The sequence below is a fragment of the Onychostruthus taczanowskii genome, unplaced genomic scaffold, assembly GCF_017590055.1.
Source record: "Onychostruthus taczanowskii isolate IOZ18803 unplaced genomic scaffold, ASM1759005v1 scaffold56, whole genome shotgun sequence".
Taxonomy (NCBI): Eukaryota; Metazoa; Chordata; class Aves; order Passeriformes; family Passeridae; genus Onychostruthus; species Onychostruthus taczanowskii.
In genome coordinates, this window is record NW_024503235.1 from 1,298,117 (window position 1) to 1,315,105 (window position 16,989).

Sequence of the window (16,989 nt, forward strand, 5' to 3'; positions counted from 1 at the left end):
TTCCAGCAGAACACACCCTCCCCTGCTCAGCTGGGTGGCATCGGGGCACCCACCAGCTCCAGCCACTGTCCCCAGCTCAGCATTCCTGCTGGACTCCTCTCCGTCGCCCTTTGACCACTGGCAGTGTTTCCTTATTTGATGAAAGCCTCCCAGGGCTGAGGCCACCCCCCTTTTTGCAAATGAGCCCAGCAACTGCCCTGAACCACCAGGGCCCCCCGGCATCCCTCATCCCACCCCTCCACGCTGGAGCTTTCAGAGATTGTATGTCCCGGGGATATTTCCAGCAAGGAGAGTGTTTGAGGGAATTGGGAGGGGAAAGAAAAAAAAAACAATGGGATTTAAGGCGAGGCAAATGCAGGCAGGGGCAGATGGGCTCCCATCCTTGTGGGAAAAGCCACCCTGGTGACTGCCACCAGGCCAACAGTGTGGGAGAAGGCGTCAGAGAAGTGCCATAAAATGTTGGAAAAATGGGCCAGGTGAGACCCAGGAGCAGATGGGGAGCAGATCCTTCCTGTCTCTGTCCCCCTACACCCACCACATGTTCACCTCACCCTGGCTGCAAGGGGCTTACAAAGCTGAAAAGGAGATTTACTGGTTTTAAAGGAATTTTTGGCAGCAGGAACCAGCCCAGAGCGATCCGAGTGCCTGACCTGCTCATTGCTGCCCTTCAGCAGGACTGGTGTCCACCAGGCACAGACCAGGACTTCTGTTAAATCAAATAATAAAGACAATAATGACAATGATAATTATAATAATATAATCATCATCAGTAGTGTTGAAACGTGCTGTCATGGAGGTGGATCCTGCTCTCCTCATTCCCTCTCTGGAAAGATCCCAGCAGATTGAGCAAGACCCACCACACGGTGCAGGATGATCCTGCCTGGGCTCCCACACAGCATTTGAGCTTTGCCAGAGGAAGGGGAGAGAAATAGAGCAAGGATGTGCTGCAGGAGCCAAATCTCCCCCCAAAAACCAGGGGGGAAGCTCCCTGAAACTCAGGGTAGCAAGGAGATTCCTCTCATCCACGGGCACTTGAACCCCTGGCTCCTTCCCTGTTTGTGAGATGCATCCCCAGAACAAATCACATCCCATGGCAAATTACCCATAGAAATATTAATTAAAAACAAAACACTCATGGAAGCAACCCTGTGTCCACCTCCTCCACAGCTCCAGGACACACAGACACTTCTCCAGGGACAGACACACACTGGGGGTATCACTTTGCATGGTGAGCACAGCAAACCCAGCAGGCCAGTTGCTGCCTGTGGCCCTGACAGCTGGGAAGCAGGGAGCCAAAATTCCCTCAGGGAGCTCCCAGTTGGAAAGAGGGGCAGTGGTGAGGTGCCTCCTCCACACCCTGGTTACCCCAGCACCCTCTGCACCCCTGGGGATGGAGGTGACATCCTCAGCTCCCAGCAAGGAGCTGATGCAGGAGCTGATCCAGGGAGCTGATCCATCCATCTCCACCAGGGAGTGGCCACATGAAGAGCCTGGATTTAGGAGCTGGAGGTGCCTGGTGCCCTCTGCATCCCTGGCATCACAGGGCCATTCCCAGCCATGCCCCCGCGCCCGCCGGCAGCAGAATCAAAGTTGTTGGGAGAAGCCAAGTTGTCACCACTAAAAATAGCACAATGGAATTTTCCTCTAAAGGAAGGGGGAAAAAAAAAGGGAAAAAAAAATCCTGATCCTTGCTGACAAAGGGGTTGTGAGAAGGAAGGGTGGGAACAGCCCTGTGGAGGGGACATGAGGGGACATCATGGCCTTCCTCTCCAACACCCCCAAAGAGGCACGGAGAGCTGAGCCCATCACGGGGGGACAGTGAGATCCCACCTTATTTATCCCCATCCCTCCCTTCCTGGCAAAGGGGAGAGACCAGACCCCTCCAGGATGGCCACTGGACAGGGCAAGCAGGCAGCAAAATGACAGCAGGAGGAAGGAGATGGGGGGAATTCACCCCAGAACCCTCTGAGCTCCCCCAAACCCTGCCTTGACGGGGAGAAGGACACTTCCCTCCTCCAGCCCCGAGGGGGTTAATGGCAAGCGGGTCTGACGCCACCAGATCCCATCCCCAAGCATCCCAGCTCCTCTCCCCTCTGCCGGGAACGCCAGGAATTCCTGGAGGAGGGAGGATCCCTCCAGCTGGCTCCACCAGCACACTGAGACTGGGGAGGGGGGAGTCAGGGGAGCCCCCAGCTCCCGAAACATCCAGGAATCCCAGATCTCCCAGCACAGCAACTGCCCTCCCAGCAGGAACGAGAAGCATCCCAAACAGCTGAAATATCCCCCAGGATGAAATATCCCCCCCCCAGGATGAAATATCCCCCCCAGGCAGCAGCGTCTGGAGCCACCTGCACTGAAACCTCCCGTGCCACCACTGATGTCCCCAGCGCTGTCACCCCGGAGCTGAGGGGATGCTGGGACACCCCAGCAGCCCCAAAAGTGGGGATGGGGCTGTTCAAGCCATGCCAAGGATGTTGTCAGAGCCAGGGAATGGATCCTGGACACGTCTGGGGTGCTGGGGGATTTATTTAGGGACAGCCTTAAGGCTGCACTGTCACCAGAGGGGTCACAGGGACCACACCAGCTGTCCCCAGCATCACTGTGGTGGCAATTGAACACGCCTGAAGCACGGGGTGGTGCATGGGGGCACTAATTAACGCTCATTAGCTGGTGGGCAGAGCGGGACCACCAGGCTGGGAAGATACCCCGACCCCATCCCGCATGGAAAGGAGTCGCTCCCACAGGATTTACCAGGAGCAAAACTGCCCAAGGTCAGCTGGAATCTCCCGGCCAAGGGAGCCCTTGTATACAGTTTCCTGCAGGGAAAAATAAGCTGCTGGCAAAAGCATTTCTGTAGGGTCACAACGGACCCAAATAACAATTAATAAAAACCAAGATGAGTCCCAGCCTGACAGGACACAAAAATCCCACTGGGATCAAGGCACAGCTTTGTGGCTGTGCAGGAGCAGGGTGGATGGCTGGGGGAGCAAGGGCAGAGCAAGAGACTTGGAGAAGGAGCTGGTTTCAATCCCAGCCATGCCAGGATTACGCCCCCGAGCTGGGCAGGGGTCCCAGCAGAGCTTGGGGAAGGGGAAAAGGCTCCCAGCAGAGCTCAAGGTGGGCAAAACAGAAGCTGGGAGAGAACACAGCCCACGCAGGTGCTGCAGAGGTGCAAAACACAGCACTCATCACCTGTGGGAGGCTGGAAAAGCTTCTCCAGCATCATTAAAAAAAAACCACTCATCTGAGCAGAGGAGGGCAGGCAGGGCACGCTGGGACTCAGGGGAGGGAAACAGGGCTCAACAGGAAATGAAAAATGGAAATGCAGGCTTGTCACGCACAGGAAAACAACAAAATAAACACAACTGTGGCCTCCCAGCGCCCGGAGCTGGCTGGCTCAGAGCACTGATAAACAGTGGGTGACAAAGGGACACTCCAGGCACGGAGAGGACACGGCTGCAGGGACCAGGAGAGGCTCTGCAGCCAGACCTGTCCCACCTCTGCTGGCAGCCACAGGGCCAGGCTGTGCTCTGAGGGGCCACAGGGAGCTGCAGCCCATCCTGCCAGGATCAGCATCCTGCTTCTCACCCCGAATCCCCCAAACCATCTTGTCCAAGAGCCCCCCTCCCACTCCCCCCCCACTCTTCCAGGAATCCCTGGGCTTATCTGACCCAGGAGCAGGACACTCAGATCACATCCCAGGACTCATTTCACCCTGTCCAGGGCCAAACACAGGCCAAATCTGATCACTCAGCCTCCTGCCCCACCACACACCCCCAGAAGCTGGGAGAGAACACAGCCCACGCAGGTGCTGCAGAGGTGCAAAACACAGCACTCATCACCTGTGGGAGGCTGGAAAAGCTTCTCCAGCATCATTAAAAAAAAACCACTCATCTGAGCAGAGGAGGGCAGGCAGGGCACGCTGGGACTCAGGGGAGGGAAACAGGGCTCAACAGGAAATGAAAAATGGAAATGCAGGCTTGTCACGCACAGGAAAACAACAAAATAAACACAACTGTGGCCTCCCAGCGCCCGGAGCTGGCTGGCTCAGAGCACTGATAAACAGTGGGTGACAAAGGGACACTCCAGGCACAGAGAGGACACGGCTGCAGGGACCAGGAGAGGCTCTGCAGCCAGACCTGTCCCACCTCTGCTGGCAGCCACAGGACCAGGCTGTGCTCTGAGGAGCCACAGGGAGCTGCAGCCCATCCTGCCAGGATCAGCATCCTGCTTCTCACCCCGAATCTTTTGCCCAAGAGCCCCCCTCCCACTCCCCCCCCATCTTCCAGGAATCCCTGGGCTTATCTGACCCAGGAGCAGGACACTCAGATCACATCCCAGGACTCATTTCACCCTGTCCAGGGCCAAACACAGGCCAAATCTGATCACTCAGCCTCCTGCCCCACCACACACCCCCCGTGGGAAGCTGAGGCTGGAGGATCCCCCTCCCCGGCCCCCCAGCCGGGTGAGATCCATCCAGACACACAAAACCCCACCGCAAGAGCTTGGAAGTGAAACTTCCCAGCTCATTAACACAAGCATCCTCTGAATTTCCTTGGCAGTTTCCCTCTCCAAGCTGGAGGCTGTTTAAACCTCCCCAGACCCCCCAGACAGGGCAGCGCTGAGAGATTAAATCTGGAGTTTCCCTGGAGAAAGAGCAGAAGGAAGGCAGGAAAGGAAGGCAGGAAAGAAGTCTGGAAGGAAAGGCAGATCTCAAGGACAGCATCCAGCAGGGATGAGGGGTGTGCTGGGCAGATCAGCTCCCTGCCTCCAGCCCTGCTCCCCCAGCACCGGCTCTGCTGGTTCCCACCCTGGGATGGGATGGGATGGGATGGGAGGGGATGGGATGGGATGGGACGGGACGGGACGGGACGGGATGGGATGGGAAAGGTGTGAGCAATCAGGGCTGAGGAGAGGAGCCGGTTTGCTGGTCCTGCCCATGGAGCTGGCAGGGCTCACCCACTGCCGGGGGGCACGGCACGGCTGACCAGCCCCAGCAGCCAGGGCTCCAGCTGTGTCCCCATCCCAGGTGTGGCAGCACCGCCCCTCCCCAGGGCAGCGATTGCCTCACCTGCCTGCAACACTCCGCTGGCCTTGCTAAGATCCGGCCACAGCACGGCAGAGACGCCCTGTGCCACAGACATGTTTTATGAAAAATCCTTTGGTCAGGATCTTTTCTCCTGAGAAGCCGGGATGCTTCAGCTTCTCCATGTTTTGCTGCTTTGGAATGCGATTTGGAGGATTGTTTAGCCAGCATGTGAAATTGTTTTTACTTGATGACCAATGACAGCCACCTGTGTCGAGGCTGTGAGTGGTCACAGGATTTTGTTATCCATTCTATTCCTTTCCTTTTGAGTCTTCTGACGGATCCTTTCTTTCTGTTCTTTTTAGCAGAGTTTTAGTATAGCATTTTAATACAATATAATATCATAATATAATAAATCAGCCTTCTAAAACATGGACTCAAGATTCTCATCTCTTCCCTCGTCCCGGGACACGGGATGGGATGGGAAAGGTGTGAGCAATCAGGGCTGAGGAGAGGAGCCGGTTTGCTGGTCCTGCCCATGGAGCTGGCAGGGCTCACCCACTGCCAGGGGGCACGGCTGACCAGCCCCAGCAGCCAGGGCTCCAGCTGTGTCCCCATCCCAGGTGTGGCAGCACCGCCCCTCCCCAGGGCAGCGATTGCCTCACCTGCCTGCAACACTCCGCTGGCCTTGCTAAGATCCGGCCACAGCACGGCAGAGACGCCCTGTGCCACAGACATGTTTTATGAAAAATCCTTTGGTCAGGATCTTTTCTCCTGAGAAGCCGGGATGCTTCAGCTTCTCCATGTTTTGCTGCTTTGGAATGCGATTTGGAGGATTGTTTAGCCAGCATGTGAAATTGTTTTTACTTGATGACCAATGACAGCCACCTGTGTCGAGGCTGTGAGTGGTCACAGGATTTTGTTATCCATTCTATTCCTTTCCTTTTGAGTCTTCTGACGGATCCTTTCTTTCTGTTCTTTTTAGCAGAGTTTTAGTATAGCATTTTAATACAATATAATATCATAATATAATAAATCAGCCTTCTAAAACATGGAGTCAAGATTCTCATCTCTTCCCTCGTCCTGGGACCCATGAACACAACCACATCCCTGGGCACGGCAGAGACACAGAGAGGATTGGGAAGGACTGGATTATTGGATATCAGGGAGAGGGGTTCCTTCCAGGGCTTCCCTGTGCTGCTTCCCAGCTGCTCTGAGCATCCTCCTGCCACCCCACGGCTGTCCTGGCCCTGCTGCTGCAGCCAGCAGAGAAACACTGCCCCGTGCAGGAACCAGCCACACGGTCCAGGCAGGGCTCACAGCCCCTCTGTGCAGGAGTTTGGAGCTGGATCCAGCCATCCCAGCATGGACCAGCTCCTTCTTGCCCACCCCCAGCTCCAGCACAGCCTCTCCCTGCAGCAAGACAGGAGGAACTGGAACCTGCAGCACCCTGCTGCTCCCACAGCCTGGATTTATCCATTCCAGACCCATAAAAAAGGCACTTATCACCAGGGTATTCAAACAATGGTGTTAAGACACTTTAAATTTAAATAAAACCTCTTGTTTTACTTCCCTCTGGGAGGTTCCTTGCCACTGGCATCAGCCACGGTATGTCCAGAGCAGTCTAAACTTAGCTGACAGAGCCTGGAAAGGAGGTTGGCTCAGACCCAGCAGACGGAGGTCAAAGACTCCGGTCTCGCCCCGGAGCATGAGCCGGGAAGGAAAAGGCTCCACGGGAATGCAGAGCCGAGCAGAGCAGGCAGGGAACAGCCCCAGCCCTTTCCAAAGGCTGCTGAGAGGAGATCAAAGCCTCCCGGCGCAGCCCCGCTCACGTCCCGGTGCCAGGCAGGTACAGGGTGAGGCCACCTCGCAGCCACCCCCTGCCCTCCCAGGGGATCTTCTCACCACGTGGGAAGGAGGAGAAGCAGCCAAGAGCCGCAGGAGCTGTGAGAGCAGGGCTCAGCCACGGTTCTGGGTCATCAGCAGGGCACCGGGACACGGCCGCGGCTTCCGCTGGTCCCGGGGATGCCGGCGGCATGGGGGGAGGCACACGCCTCTGTGCCAGGCAATCCCAGCCCGGGAGGCACCTCCGGGCCTTGGCATGGGGATGGCTCCATGCAGAGAGCCAGCCAGGCCAGGTGGGGTGCATCCTGTCACCTGCAATGCCACCAGCCCCGTTTCCCTGCTGGCTGAAGCAAACGGAGCAAAACAGCTCCTTGCACCCACCTCGCACAGCCAGGGCTGCCCCGGGCTCCTGCCACCTCCCTGAGCCCCCCTTTTGCCTCTGCTCCCCTTCCCCCATGCCAGAGAAGCCAATGACTCCCACACAAACCCCCCCAAAAATCAGGGTTATTCACCCAATGATGGAAAATCCCTTGGCCTCCAGCCCAGCTTCCCCCCACACTTGCTCCAGCCAGGGACTCTCCGCTCCAAAAGTGGAACTTGGCCAACCCTTCTCTCGAGGGATGAAGAGGAAGAAGGGCTTCCTCTCCCCCAGTGAGGAGTCACCACCACGCCAGCAGCCCCAGCAGTGATCTCACAGGCCACAGAGGCACCAGCCAGAGCGATGTTTATCCCTGTGGGATGGATCTCCCAGCAATGCCTGGCATCAGGAGGCGGCTGCACGCTGGGGGAGCTGCTTGGCTCAAGGAACAAGGCACCTCCGAGTCCTCAGACACCTCCAGGTGCGTTTGTTGTGGCACAACACCAGCCACAAGTGGGAAAAAATGAGGTTCTTCAGAGATGGCCACGGCCAGGAATGCCACCCACCACCAGGAAGGCTCCAGTCCCAACTGGAATGAATCCTGGTTGATCTATACAAGGGTCCCCCACCTCTCCTGCCCACCCTAAGGTCTCCTCCAGTCCTTGGGAGGTTGTTCCCTCCCTAAATGAAGGCAGTTTACTCAACCAAGGTGACAAACCACCTTGTGCTGTCCCAGTCCAAACAAGCCAGGCCACGTGCCGGGCACCACGGAGCAGGCAGAGACAGCACCGGGAGCAGGGAAAAGCTTTTGAGGTGCCACAGCTCCAGGTTTTCTACCCCCAATCCCAAAAAAAACCCAGTTAATTACGAGAAAGAAAGGATTTCACCAGAATTGATTAGTTAATGTTTACAGCACTGAGAGCAGGGGAAGCATGACCTGTGTTCTGAGCTTGGCAGAGCCGCCGGCACCCTTGAGCTGCCGGGGGCTGCTCAGCTCGGGGCCACGACTTCCACGCGAGGGTCAGCACCCCAAAACACGACAGGAGGCTGCCATGGGAATGGAGAGTGGCCTCAGATCAGGACGACAGAGTCAGCCCAGACCCCAAAAGAGAGGTGTCCAAAAAGATCCACCAGCAGCATCACCCCCGCGCCGACGCCGTCGCTCCCAGCGGGATCCGCGGCAGCAGGTCCCGGCATGTGCCGCGGCACCGTGCTCCAAGGATGAGGCAAGAGGGGCTGGAATCCCCACGGGGAACCAGCCTGCTGGCTTCCAACTGGGCCACACAGGTGAAGGCGGTGGCACAGGGGACCTGTGGCTCTGGGAACTGGGGTTCTCTCCAGACGGGACAACCCCGAGGACGCCGGCGGCTGAAGGAAGCGAGAGCAACAACGCGCTGAGCCATCAGCGGAGCCACCACCCCCAAAATGCCCACTTTTAGCCCCATCCTGTGGTTGAAGCCACCCCCTCGGCAGCAGGGCACAGCAGGTGGGTGCCCCCGCAGCGCTGATGCAAACGTCCTCCCCCAGGCAGGCCCGGGATCGGGAGCATCCCGCGAGCCCCGGCGCCGCAGCGCTGCGGCACGGCACCCCGCTCGCTGCCGAGGGTGGGTGTTCTTAGAAAGAAAGGGAGGAATCACGGGGATCTGCCAGCTGCTTCACTCCTGCTCACCAGGGAAATCCAGGACTCGCAGCCTGCTCTGGGATCCTTCCCGTGCTGCCGCTCTCATTCCCTCCGGACCTGTCCCGGCTCGCTCAGCAGAGGCCTCGCTGCTCAAATTGGGATTTTTTTTAGGGTATTTAGTGGTGCTGTCTAAGAGAAATGCATTTGCAATCCTGGCTCTGGCAGTGCCAAGAGTCCTCCTTGCCCTGCTGGATGTGGCAGGTCCGGGGTGGCCACCACAAGAACACCACAGGTCTGCCCTGCTCAGCAGTCACATCTCAGTGAAAACTCTCTGTTTTTGCAGGATTAAGAGGGGGAGGGGATGAGCCAGTGGAAAACTTGTTCTGGACAGGAAAAACCGAATGGTTTGCAGGAGCTGCAGCGGGGAATAACAGGGAAGAGACAACAAATCCACCAACTCAAACCCAAACAACCCAAACTGGGGCTCCCACTCGGCCCTTGCAGCGCTGGGGGGATGCCCCAGGAGGGGTGGGGAGCTCAGAAAGGGTCAAAAACAAAGAAAAGCTTTCATGGAGTATAAACACTCATTTCCCCTACACCACAAACAAGCTCTGACAACACCCAGCGGGGTATTTCCAGCTTTCTACCATATCCCAGTGCAAAAACCAGGTATTCCCTACAAAACTCCTTCCCAGAAGGACCCAACTGCTCATGGAAGGCACCAACAGCCAGGGCAGGGAGCGGGCAAGGGGAGCCCAGGTGCCAAGGGTGCTCCAGCCGGACCAAGTGCATTACAGGCCCTGGAATTCCCATTTTTTTTCCTGGAACAAAGCAAACCCGATGCAAACAGCGGCTCCTTCCACGGCAGCGTCTCCACGCTGAACCCAAGGACATCAAAGCAGCTCTTTATTAATAAAAAAGTTTGTCAAGTACTTGGACGAGCCCAGGTCGCGTTTCCCAGCGCCTTTTCCAAGGCACCCGAGGAGGTTTTATTCCCTGCTCCCTGCGGAGGCTGCACGTCTCTCCCACCTCTGGGATGTTTGAGTGGCACCCCCCGAATCAGGGAGCCAGGGAATCCATTCTTCCCCCTTTTTCCGCAGGAAAAAAAAAAAGGAAAAGGAAACAGGCACTGCGAGCCCTGGCTCCTCTGAGCCCGGCCATCCGCATTTTAAAGAGACTTGGCTGCTGAACTCACAAAACGGAGCACGGGGAGCCCTGTGGGGCTGGAATCTGGGCTCCAGGACAAGCCGAGCGCTGCAGCGGGGAGGAGGGAAAAAAAAAAAAAAATCACAATAACAAGCAGAAGAATGAGAACGCACACCCAGCTGCCGGGGATGACATCAAAACTGCACACTCACTGCCGGTACCAGCACCTGGGCTCCTCATCCCCACCACAGAGGGACTCCGGGGGGCTCTGGGGACACGGAGGGGTCCCCACAGCCCTGGTGGCACCGCGGGTGAGGGCACAGGGATGGGGGACGCCGTGCTGCTCGCTGGGATGCCGGGCACCCCACGGAAGGCACACGGGGGACCCCAAAACTGTGGGAAAGGCTCCGAGGGGAGGTGGGGCGCTCGGGCAGGGCTGGCAGGCACCCCACGCCGGGGACAGCGCTGTCGCTCATCCCCCGGGCGCCCCACGCAGGGATGCTGAGCCCGCGGGCAGCCCACGCAGGAGCCGCGGCACGCGGGGAACCCACGCAGGGCCGGAGCCCAGGCAGGGACGAGCGACAGCCGGGACAGCTCGGAGCTGTCCCCACGCTGGGGACACCCGGAGCGGGGCACCCCACGCGGGGACAAGCCGAGGATGCTGCCCCCGAGCATCCACCCCGCAGCGCGCACGGGCAGCGGGAAAACACCGGGAAAACACCGGGAAAACAACGGGAAAACAACGGGAAGGTTCCGGGTGAGCCCCGCGGGGCGGCCCCGGCGCGCTCCAGGCCCGGCCGCGGGCCCGGCGGGCTCGGTACCTTTGTAGCGCTCCAGCACGTCCTCGTAGGCCTGCACGAACTCCTTCTCCTGGCTCCGGTTGGCCGGGAGCAGCCCCGGCACGTAGCCGGCCATGGCGGCCTTTGTGCCCGGGCTGGGCGCAGCTGCCGGCGGCGCGGCCAGGGCCCGTCTGTGCCGGGGCCGCTTCCGCCGCGCCGCGCCCGCCACCGGGACCCGCCCCGGGGACACGCCCCCACCGGGACCCGCCCCGGCGACACGCCCATCGCCACCGGGACACGCCCATCGGCACCGGGACCCGCCCCGGGGACACGCCCACCGGCCGCCACCGGGACACGCCCCGGGGACACGCCCACCGGCACTGGGACACGCCCATCCCCACCAGGACCAGCTCGCTGGCACGGGACACGCCCCGGGACACTCCCATTGTCCCGGGACACGCCCACCCGGGGGACAAGCCCTCGGATTGTGCCCACCCACAGGACACGCCCCTAGACCCGCTCATGGCTCCCGGGACTCCCCCCAGCACCGGGCCGGTAACCGCCCGTGGGCGGGGACACTGCGATGGAGAGGGACACGCCCCTAGACACGCCCCTGAGTTCGAAATTATCGTGGTCACACCCATCTGAATTGTTCCCGCCCACCTGGCCGTGTTTGCTCCGCCCCCGTTGAGGCCACACCCCTGAATAGGCCCCGCCCCATGGAACCCGCCCCGGGCCCGCCGCGACCCCTGGCGGCCGCTCGGGGCAGCACCGGGCGGGGACAACGGGGGTGACAGCGGGGTGACACCGGGGAGACACCGGGGTGACACCGGGGAGACATCGGGGATTTTACTGGGAGTGACACCGGCGTGACACAGGGGTGACACCGGGGATTATACTGGGGGTGACACCGGGGGCGACAATGGCTGTGATACCAGGAACGACACCAGGGGGTGACACTGTGTGTGACAGCGGGGGGTGACACTGGAGGCAATACCAAGAACGACACCAGGGTGTGACACTGGGAGTGACATTGGGGACAACACAGGAGGATGGCTGACACAGGCAGTGACACCAGAGGGTGACACAGAGGGGTGGCAGCGGGGCTGACACCAGGGGGGACACTCTGCACTGCCTGGAGGGGTCAGGGGGAGTGGGGACCCCTCAGCATCACCTGGCGAGGGATGGGCAGGAAGAAGGGGGCTCTGAGAATGAGCTGGGGGACTCTGGAGGGGATGGAAAGGCCCCACCCAGGGGAGCAGTGGGGCAGAGCCGAACCCCCCCGGGTTTGGGAAATGGGGGCTCAGGGCCAACCCTGCCTGGCACTGCCAAACCCACAGAAACCCCGCTCAGCCCCCCCAAACCCCAGCCAGGCTAACGGAGCAAAACCTCCTGTGGAAACAGCTCTTACAGGGCACGAGGGTGGCTGTCCCCAGGCCAGGGGACACTGCAGTCCCCCCCGCTGGGCCCACAGGACAGCCCCTCGCCATGACCCCCCCAGACCCAGCCCCCCCTCGCTGGGGCAAACCCCGGCCCTTTTTTGGCCATCTCAAGATGTTGCTTGTTCACCCCAATGCGCCGTTCCCATGGCAACTGGAGGGCCCGGCTGGGTAACCATGGCAACGAGAAAAGCCCCATCCCGCTCAGACAGACAGACAGACAGACACACTGTGTGTCCCCACCGTCACCCAGGGACCCCCGAGCCCCCTCAGCGTGGGGGGCCGCACCCTGCATCCCTCCAGGGAATGAAGAGGGACCAGGGGCAGCACCTCCATCTTCCTCCTCCTCCTCCTGCTCCTCCCGCAGCCCCCGGCCTGGGGTGGGGTTACACAAATCACCCCCCTCATCCCGATTTTGGAGGCATCTCCCTTTCAGCTTGGCGCCTTAATTAGGAAAAGTAATTAACGCGGCACAGAGCGCGGGTGCTCGGCTGCATCCCCGGCAGAGCCTCCGTGGGGAGGAAGGTTTCGATCGCCGCGACCTCGAGGCAGGGCCTTTGTGCCCTGCGGTGCCAGGCACGCATCCTCAGCGGAGCATCCCCCTGGGAATGGCCGGAGAACCCCCCGGGAACGGCCCCAGGGGCGCAGCTCCCCCGGCTCTGCCCGCGGAGCCGCCCGGCACAGAGCCCCGCAGAGGTGCCTGCGCCCGCCGCATCCCTCTGACCCAAAAACGCGTTCCCAGGGAAAGGGAAATCTGTGCCGGCCAGCTGGCACTCAGCGATTCCTCCTCGGAACCTGCCCCGAGCCGGTCCCTAGGCAGCGAGAACAAGGGGGTTTGTTCCCGTGTCCCCGGGGATGAAGAGCAGCTCCCTCCCTCAGCCAGCGCCGGCTCTGCCAGCGGCGCGGGTGACGCGCCCGGGTGACAAAGGACTCCCAGGAACCTTTTCAAAGAGCCCTTGGAAAGCCCCAGCGACGCCTCGTCCATCACCCCTGCCCGCTCACCCCTGGCATCCCGGAGTCCCCCGGCCCCTCCTGGCCCGGCAGCACCCTGGCACGGCCCTGGCAGCACCGATTTGGGATAAAAGAGCCCTTTTTTTCCCCAAAAGCAGCAACCCCCGCCCGCCCTCACCCTCTGCCAAGCGCCTGGAGTGAGACAGAGCAAGGCAGGGCCAAGGGTCACACTCTGACCCTCCACGTCCTGCCCCCCCTCCTCTCCCACCGCTGCCTTCCCAGGAGATGCCAGAAAAGCAGGGAACGGCTCCAGAGCTGCCTGGAGACCTGGGCCAGCGTGTCCCAGCCCCCACAGGCCCTCCCTGGGCTGTGTCCTCCTTTCCTTGGCTCTGATGGCCAGAAGGGATGCAGAGACTGCTGGATCCCATGGAGAGTGAGGATGAAGAGCCCCCCAGATCTCTGTGTCCCACTCAAAACCAAGATCCCTGTGTCCCCCAAACCCACAAAGGTGCCACTCCTGTGTCATCTCCACAAGGTCCATGGTGGCACAAGGATGGGGTTCCCCAGCCCCAAATGGTGCTCAGGCTCCATCCCCAGGCCCTGCTGCCCCTTCCTGGGGATCCCAAAAAGCCAAGCCCCCACTGCCCTCCCCTCACCTCACTGAGAGGTGCCAGGTCCCCCCAGGGCACATTGCTCAGGCCACCATGCCTGGTGCCAAGCCTGATCCCAGTGGGAAGAGGCACTGGGGCAGCCAGCGCCCCGCAGACATTCCCGCTGAATAATGCAAGGATCCGAATCAATATTTCAGCTCATTTTCAAACTTGGTGACACAAAACTGTCTCCAAACTCTTTTTTTTTTTCCTTTTTCCCAGCTCAGCACTGTCTCGCTGCACCTCCCGAGTTATTTTTAATGGGCAATCTGCATGAGACCGAATTCTGTGACATCCCCCTGCCTTTCATCACGGGCTGCATCCAGCTGGGTGACAACAAGCACTCGGCATCCCGGGCAGAAATGGAGCTGGGGAATGGCTGGGCCTTGGCAGAATCCATCCCTGGGTGTGGGAGGATGGGGATTTTGGGGCAGAGCAGGTCCATGAGAAGCAGTGAACATGGCAGGATCCTGGTACCCCTCCATCTCCCAGCCTCAGGGATTTGGGATTTGGGATTTGGGGCAGGGCCAGCCGCACCCTTGCACATTTGCCTGTCCCAGCCCCAGACGGTGCAGTCTCAAGAGCCATCATTTGAATCAACTGGTTCTTCCAGCCCCGAGATTCCCGGGCTGGCACGGCGGCACGGCCGGATCCCCACGCACCCCGTGCCAAGGGGCAGGCAGGGAGGGAGGGAGCAGCACCCCACAGCTACCCCTGCCCTGCTGGCACCTGCCCCTGTGCCAGGTGTGCCCCTGCTCCCCAGTGTTCCCAGTCTGTGTCTCCCAGTCTGTGTCCCCACAGCACTGGGGCTGGTTTGGTCACCCACCAGGGGCTGGCTGGGCAGGGCGGGCACCTCAGGGGTTTGTCACCCTTGTGCCCACCCCCACCAGAGACATTAAAACCCAGCCCTGGGTTTCTCTTGGAGCCACAGCCAGGAACAGCCTGGCCAGGGCTCAGCGGGGGTCCCTCAGCACGGCCATGATTCCCAAATCCCCGTTTGCTCCGGCAGGAGCAGATCAAAGGCGCCCGGGAGATGTGGACAGACCCCGGCAGACACAGATCAAAGCCCTTGATGGCCGTTTGGCCCCAGTGAAGAATCAAATGCCAGCTCTGGTGCCTGGAGCCACCACCCTGAGCAGATTCCCCCATCCTCCCTCCCCAGCCATGCCGGAGTGGGGTCCCCACCGCTCCCAGCCCCAGAGCGGCGCTTGGAGCCATCGGCCAAGGTGGGTCCAGCCCTGCCTTTGTTTCTTCCTCCCCGCTCCTTCTCCTGAGCTGTGACCGGGTCAGCAGCACAGCAGGCAAAGGGACACGCGGGGCACTGTCCCCTCCGCAGGGGGACATCGCACGTCCCAGTGACCGCAGCGATGGAGCTGCTGATGGGCACCACAAAGGAGCAGCCCCAGCTCCATCAGCCGGGCGGGAATCCCAAACCTCCCCGGGCAAATTCCTCCCCGGAGTTCAGCCGAGGGCATTGTTCCACCAAAGGAGCCATTCAGTCCTTAATTAAGCATTTTAATGTCACCCAACCCGCAGTTGGAGGTGCCCAAACATCCCTTAACCCCAGCGCCGATGGGATGAACCGCCCCGGGCGAGCCTGGAGAGGACAAAGCCATGGCAGAGACAAACCACCACCCTGCTCCTCGGCCACCAGCGCCACATCCACCCCTCCCCTCCTCTCCCCATCCATCCCCAGGCTCCCTGAGGAGCAGCGGGGCACAGAGGTGACCCCAAGAGCATCTCAGTCACCGCGGGGGAGCCCCGGGAACCCCCGGGGGGAACCAACAAGGCGCTGCCTTACCTGCGACCCTGACGACAGCCCTCTCGGCCGGGTCCAGCACCGAATCCTGACTCTTCCTCTTCCTCTGCTCATGGAGGGGTAAATTCCAGGGCAAGGTGTCCCCGGGGGGGCAGGGGGAGAGGCTGCCCGAGCGTTCGCTGCGGTAGGAGCGCTCGCTCCGGCACGACCGCTCGCTCCGGCAGGAGCGCTCGCTGAGGGTCTCCTCGTCGGAGGACGACATGGCCCAGGGCACGGGCAGGAGGGCGGGCAGGACGTCCCCGCGGGCAGCAGCACCCTGGAGAAGGAGCAAACAGCGCTTGACACCGGGCCACCGGCAGCGGGGCCCTCCCCGCCACAGGTGCTGCGGGTGGTGGAGGAGGGATCGTCCACCATGGGTGTCTCAGCCCTCCTGGAGGTTCTGAATGCTGCCTCAGTTTCCCCCTTGCTGGGGTTCCCAGGGATGGGGATGCTGGCACGGCTGCCACCCTGTCAGCAAAGCTCACACTGGCATCCCTGAGCTCACTCCCACAAAGCCAAGTCCAACCTTTTGGGCTCGATTTCTTTGTGCTCAGTGCAAGAAGGAGCATCAGCTCGGCTCTGCCCTTTGTACCTGCAGGTTTTTCCTCTTTGAGAACGGGAATGGATTTTAAAATCTTATTAATCATGGTAGAGGAAGATGGTAGGGCTTTCTGGAGCACGCCGGGAGTGAGCTGTGCCGCGTACACACGCTGGGCAAATAAGCACCTTGCATGAGACATATTTAAAATAAATCTCATTGTGTCCTCTAGCACGGCCAGGAAAAATGCCTGAGACTCCTACAACCGATGTGCCGCGGCGCAGGAGCCGCCTCCATCACGCCGAGCCTTTCCTTATTCCCATCATTTAATCAGCAAAACAGGAACAAAGAGACCCAAAAAAACATTGAAAGAAACGGAGAAAGGATTCCATGAGTCATTCACCCCCCATTGAAAAGCTGCGAAAAAATGAATCGCGGCCCAAAACCGCCGCTCCCCCGGTAGCCCCGAGGGGCTCAGCCCTCGCCCTGCTTTTGGGGGACCCGCGGCCGTGGGGCTGGGGGGGCTGCGGGGCCGGGCAGGGTTCGGTGCCCAGGGAGCGGCAGGGCCGGGGGCTGCGGGGGTTGCAGCCGGGTTTGCGGCACGGGCGGGGGGGCAGCAGGTGCAGGAGGCAGCGGGGAGCGGGCACGGCTCTGCGGGGGCACACGGGGCCGGTGTGGCCCCCCCGGGTCCTGCTCCCACCTGGTCCTACCCCCCCCTCCTCCGCCTCCCGGCACCCTCCGGTGCCCGCAGCTCCAGCCCAGCCCCGGCGGCTGCTGCCCCCTTTTCCCGGTCCTTCCCCATCCCCACCCGCCGCCCTTCCGCGCTCCATCCCCGCTG

At 60.6% G+C, this 16,989-nt stretch overlaps 1 protein-coding gene across 1 annotated transcript in view; it reads right to left on the minus strand.

Moving 5' to 3' along the window:
• Positions 1–11,017, minus strand: part of MACF1 (microtubule actin crosslinking factor 1) — a 133,453-nt gene extending 122,436 nt beyond the window's left edge. Inside the window, exon 1 of the mRNA XM_041417345.1 lies at positions 10,818–11,017. Coding sequence (XP_041273279.1) covers positions 10,818–10,911 — 94 coding nt within the window. The 5' untranslated portion in view covers positions 10,912–11,017. The remainder of the gene's footprint in view (positions 1–10,817) is intronic.
• Between the last annotated feature and the right edge of the window lie 5,972 nt (positions 11,018–16,989).